Raw genomic sequence first — 6,296 nt, 5'->3', positions numbered from 1 at the left:
TTAAATAAGGTACACTCACCAGGGGGAGAAGAGGCTGCGGGGACTGGACCCCTAGACCCAAACGAGCTGTTAACCCTTGTAGTGTTGGGGAGGTAACCCCACTACAAGGGTCAACTTTTGCAACTCCTCTTTAAAGAACAACTACGACCTGCATGATAATCTTTATGTTGGCTCCTTGTGCGGTTTCTGTCTTCACCCCCATGAGCTGTGCTGTACATGCAAATTGCTGATACCAAGTCATATTCAGGTACTCGCACTGCTTGCATAAAAGAAATACATTTAAAGTAGCATTAAGGTCTGGGCGTTTTTTACCTTAATGAATTCTCTGCCTTAGGGTAAAAACAGCCCAGGACCTTTTTATTACCCCAGTCCCCCCCAGTCTCCCCCACACTTACCCCTCAGCTGCGCTAGTCCCCGCCGCTGGTCCTGAAGCGATCCTCCGTACCCCGAACTTCCGGGTTGCGGGGGGAGGATACTGATGTTAGAGGAGCCATAGGCTCCTTCTGCCATCAATCAAAGAATGAAGGGGCGTGGCCTGCCACAGGGCTGTGTGTGTCTATAGATGCACACAGCCGCTGCGGGGACGAGCGGGGAAGAGTGCGCACTGGTGCCTCCATTAGAGCAATGGTGGCACCCGTGCAGGGGGCGGGGTAAGAGCATGTCGGGGACCCACTAGAAAACGAGGAATTAAGAAATTTAAAAAAAAAAGACAGCCCCCCAGCAAAGGAAGGTCTCCTTAAAGGAGAAATTAAAAAAAAATGTGGCTTTAATATCACTTTAATAATGTACAAATCTTTACAGAGCTGCATTGCCGTGTGTCTGTTATATCTGCCAGGAGCTCAGCTGTAACCAGTTCTATTCTGCCACCCGTATACCCGTATAATCCTTTCATATTTGGTATAATGAATGGTGAGTCAGAGCAAGATAGCGTGTGATTGAAAATAACAATGTTTGTCCCTGTGCTAAAGAATGCTGATTGCACGGTTTAGTGTTCTTTCTATTGCCTGAGGGCTTCCGTCACCTGATTCCCACAACAATTGGAGAGAATGCCATGCAGCCATCATAGGAATGCAGATGTCATTATCATGTACAATAGAGATGAGAGGAAAGAAAAAATAAAGCCCAACTCTAATTTTTTTATGCTGTTTAGACTTTGACCCCCATTGACAATTTCCTCCTTTTTCCCGTCTAGGTGACACCAGGGGAAGAAATGAAATGCACAAATGCAACGGGGACTACACACAGGGCCGGATTTCCCACAAGGCCAACCAGGGCCCGGCCTTGGGGCAGCAGGGAGTAGAGGTGCAGCAGGGGTGTGGAATTCCTATCTCAGGACATGCAGTTCCGAGCAACGGGCAGGTAGTTGTTTTATGCAAAGCTAAATGTACAGCGGGGAAGTTTTGTACAAGTAATCTTGGTGATGTCACCGAGATCACTTGTGTGGAGATCACTTGTATGCAGCACCTGCAGGTCTGCCATTCTCCATTGGGATGGGGGTTGGCGGTTAGGGGGGGCATATTGAGGAACCTGGCCTTGGGGCAGAAGAGAGAGTAAATTCGGGCCTGGCTACACACATAAGTACAGACTAAGATGACAAGTATGGACTAAGATGACCAGTACAGACTAAGAGGACCAGTATGCACTAAAGTGACCAGTATGGACTAAGATGACCAGTGTGAACTAAAAGGACCAGTATGGACTAAGATGACTAGTACAGACTATAATGACCAGTACTGACTAAGATGACCAGACTGAACTAAAAGGACCAGTATGGACTAAGATGACCAGTGTGAACGAAAAGGACCAGTATGGACTAAGATTACCAGTACAGACTATAATGACCAGTATGGACTAAGATTACCAGTATGAACTAAGATGACCAATGTGAACTAAAAGGACCAGTATGGACTAAGATGACTAGTACAGACTATAATGACCAGTACTGACTAAGATGACGAGACTGAACTAAAAGGACCAGTATGGACTAAGATGACCAGTACAGACTATAATGACCAGTATGGACTAAGATGACCAGTATGGACTAAGATGACCAGTATGGACTAAGATGACCAGTATGAACTAAGATGACCAGTGTGAACTAAAAGGACCAGTACTGACTATAATGACTAGTACAGACTAAGATGACCAGTACGGACTAAGATTACCAGTATGAACTAAGATGACCAGTACAGACTGAAATGACCAGTACTGACTAAGATGACCAGACTGAACTAAAAGGACCAGTATGGACTAAGATGACCAGTGTGAACGAGAAGGACCAGTATGGACTAAGATGACCAGTACAGACTATAATGACCAGTATAGCCTAAGATGACCAGTATGGACTAAGATGACCAGTACGGACTAAAATGACCAGTATAGCCTAAGATGACCAGTATGGACTAAGATGACCAGTATGGACTAAGATGACAAGTATGGACTAAGATTACCAGTATGGACTAAGACGACCAGTATGGACTAATACTAAATGTGCCGATCTACAACAAAGAGCAATACAAAAACATCAGCGACTCTATATTATGGAATTATTTTAACTCTCAATACTTCCTGAAAAATAAAGCACCTTTGTTGCTCAGGAGCTGAGGCACAGAGCACTCAACCAGCATACAAACCTCACTATTAATTTAAATATTCCCCCTAAGGCTAGACGGCCCAGATGTAAAAAAATAAAATAAAAAATAAATGTTATTATATAAAGTTTGGTAAATGAAAAATAAAATACATTATTGCTACATAAAAAATAATTTCAACTTTTTAATGTTTATGTAACGTGAAAATAAAATAAAACAAAATGTAACACTCCTGTTATTTTGTGACGTGAATATAAAATACATTTTAATATTCCATTTTGCTGATGTGACATGAAAATAAAGACATATTTGTTATCCTTTTTGGTGACATCAATAATAACATTTTATTGCTCATTAGAAAAATAAGTGACTATTCAACGACATAAAATAAAATAAATTGTAATTCTACATTTTATATTAGATCAATGGCAAAATTATTTTAAATATATTCAATTTTGTGACATGGAAATAAAAATACATTTTAATGTCTCTTTTTTTAATCCCTTTTAAAAAAAACAAAAAAAAATCCATCCATATATCACACTTAATGGTGTAATTAAGTGTACAGCGCTAAATGCCCTTCAGGAAATTAGATAACGGTAGGGATCATATGGTGTCACCTCCGTGTCAAGCAATCGTGAAACAGTGAATATATCATAAATATTTGTGTAAAAACTTATAGTACGTTATAAAATGTGCCAACAGGTATCATAAAAAGCGTGTCATACATGAACCTTATTAAATAAATAAACAAAAATCATGTCATCCCTTGAGAACGTCCATGTGACGAAACGCGTCGGGGGCAGACCTACCTTTACGTCATTGTTCCAGTCCTTTTTGCACTCAGATTGAGTGACTAGCCGGCTTTCCACATTGATTTTTATGGAATTTTTATAGAGCGCTTGTTTGTCTGTATTTACGGTTTCACGATTGCTTGACACGGAGGTGGCACCATATGATCCCTACCGTTATCTAATTTCCTGAAGGGCATTTAGCGCTGTACACTTCATTACACCATTATTCTGTAGGCTTTTAGCCTGAGTTCAGCAGCTTTTTTTCCTTTTTGGTTTTAGAAATTTTAGCTCCGGGGTCAAATAATATCAATTTTAAATTTCAATCCATCTTAATTTAGTTTTACTATTTCCATTAGCGCAAGTTAGTTTGGTTCACATATATCACACTGACCTGTATAAGCTTTGATGGTTCCAAATGTTCCTGCGAGCAAAAGAAAAATAAAGATTGGAGCCATGGCGGGATCACCAGGGATTATGATAATGGAAGTTGCAGACCTAAAAAAGATTAAGAATAATTTATGAAATGACATAAATAAAATGTAACACTTCTGTTATTTTGTGACGTGAATATAAAATACATTTTAATATTCCATTTTGTTGATGTGACATGAAAATAAAGACATATTTTAAATCCTTTTTTGTTAACATCAATAATAACATTTTATTGCTCATTTTCTTTTTACAAGAAAAATTAGTGACATTTCAACATAAATAAAATACATTGTAATTCCACATTTTATATTTCATCAGCAACAAAATTATTTTAAAAATATACCAATTTTGTGACAAGAATATAACAATACATTTTAATGACTCTTTTCTTTTTTTTTTTAACCCTTTTAAAAAAAACAACAAGGAACCTCAACCTCCCTCCAGTTCCATTGTTCTATCGGCCTATTGAGGTTCTATTTTTGTTTTTGTCTTTGTATTTTATTATTTGCAGTTATATGTTTTCCTACTGCATCCTGTACATGCCTTGCTCATACACATCGTATGTAGTCAAGGCCGGATTAACTCTCCCTGCTGCCCCAAGGCCAGGTTCTGCAATGCGCCCCCCCTCTCCCCTCATCAACGAAGAATGTCAACCGGATGACAGGGGCGGCAGGGTTAGTTTTATTTATTTTTATTGTTTCTTTATTTTTTTTTCCTTTTTTACATTTTTAGATTATCGTTTACTTTTTTATTTTTTTTAAATATTTTTTTAATCTTATTATTGTTTATTTATTTATTTTTTTATTTTTAATACATTTTTTCTTATTATTTTTTACTTTTTAATCACCTTTTTATTTTACCTTTTATCTTTTGCTACATGTGCTCCAAGATGGAGACTCTCCTAGGTTAGAGTTAGGGCCGCACTACACAGAGGGGCCTTGGCGCGGCTGTGCGTTTTTCCCATATTCTGCAGGAGACGCGTATCTAAAACCTCTGTTTTTATCCTTAGCGGTGACACAGGTTTATTTTTTTGCATGCTGGCTGGTGAGTGTGCCGGGAAAACGTTTTGCTGTTATACCACCCTGAAGAAGACTGAGGTGGGATGGTCCCAGGTGGACCTTGCTGATGATTATAGACTACGTATATATCCTTTCATGGCAGGGGTGGTACCGGCTGATTGGCAGAAAGCAAATGTGGTACTGACTTTCAAAACAGGGACAAAGAAACTACAAGCAAGTCATCTTAAAGTGACATTAAAGTCTAAATTTCTTGCCCTCCCCCCAATGTTAGTGTCAGCACTTACCTTAAATGATGTCTCTTAATCCGATCTTCTTCTTCCTTCCTTTTCAGCCTTCTCTCCAGCGCTGTGCGGTGGGTCTCCGATCCGGCGCTGACTCCTCTGTCCTTGCCGGCACTTCCTGTCCCAAGGTGTCTGCATGCGGGTGCACACGTACATAGACTTACCTTGTGTCTCTCCTCGTCTCCCGGATGGCAATCTGAACTGCGCATGGCCCCGCCCCAAGATGCTTTGCGGCCGCCCGAGATTTTTCAGATTTCCGGACGGGAGCTCGCGGCGAAGACGCAGGAAAGTTTAAACCTGTTTCAAAGGGTTTTTTTTTTTCTAAGTATTTGCATATATCTACTGCTTGCTAGCCTTATATATATGCCACAACACCTGAGGCTTTTATAACTCTTTAACGTCAATAATATGCAACATTTTTGGAGGAAATGGTAAGGGAAAATATTCAAACAATTGCCTATGACAATGGGATTCTTGACAGACCAACATATGGACTTTCTATGAGGAAGTGAAATTCAGACAGAGGAAGCCCAGTGACGTGGTGTATCTAGACTTTGGCAAACCGCAAATGTCTAATTTACTAATTAAGATCTATTGGCGTTGATTAAATTGTATGTAGATGGGGGGGAAATGTTTCTCCAGGAATAAATCCAGAGAGTAGTAATAAATAGCCCTTTTTCTATATGGTCAAAAGTTGTGAGTGGAGTTCCCCAGGGTTTCTGTTTATTGTATTCATAAACAATATAGACGTTGGAATATATAGCTCAATCTCAGGGTTTGGTGACGATGTTAAGCTGTATAGGGCAGTAAATTCTCAACAATTCTCAACTATTGCAACTCCCTCCTCATTGGCCTACCTCTACACAGGCTATCCCCCCCTTCAGTCTATCATGAATGCAGCTGCTAGACTCATTCACCTAACCAGCCGCTCAGTGTCTGCAACCCCCCTCTGCCAATCCCTGCACTGGCTTCTATCCCCCGCCCCCCTCTGCCAATCCCCAAACTGGCTTCCAATCGCCCAAAGGATCAAATTCCAAATATTAACAATGACTTACAAAGCCATCCACGACTCCGCCCCCCGGCTATATCTCCAACCTTGTCTCAAAGTATCACCCTAACCGCCCCCTCCGCTCTTCAAAAGACCTCCTGCTTTCCAGCTCCCTCGTCACCTTCTCCCAT

General features: G+C 40.4%; 1 protein-coding gene across 1 annotated transcript in view; it reads right to left on the bottom strand.

Annotated features, from left to right (window-relative positions):
- LOC108799005 (serine protease 33-like) overlaps window positions 1-6,296 on the bottom strand; it is a 14,278-nt gene extending 7,982 nt beyond the window's left edge. Inside the window, exon 1 of the mRNA XM_018570817.1 lies at window positions 6,287-6,296. Coding sequence (XP_018426319.1) covers window positions 6,287-6,296 — 10 coding nt within the window. The remainder of the gene's footprint in view (window positions 1-6,286) is intronic.

The sequence above is a fragment of the Nanorana parkeri genome, unplaced genomic scaffold (genome assembly GCF_000935625.1).
Source record: "Nanorana parkeri isolate BGI_ZX_2015 unplaced genomic scaffold, ASM93562v1 scaffold1602, whole genome shotgun sequence".
Classification (NCBI taxonomy): Eukaryota; Metazoa; Chordata; class Amphibia; order Anura; family Dicroglossidae; genus Nanorana; species Nanorana parkeri.
The sequence above is the reverse complement of the archived record's forward strand: the minus strand, read 5'-3'. Positions and strand labels throughout refer to the sequence as shown.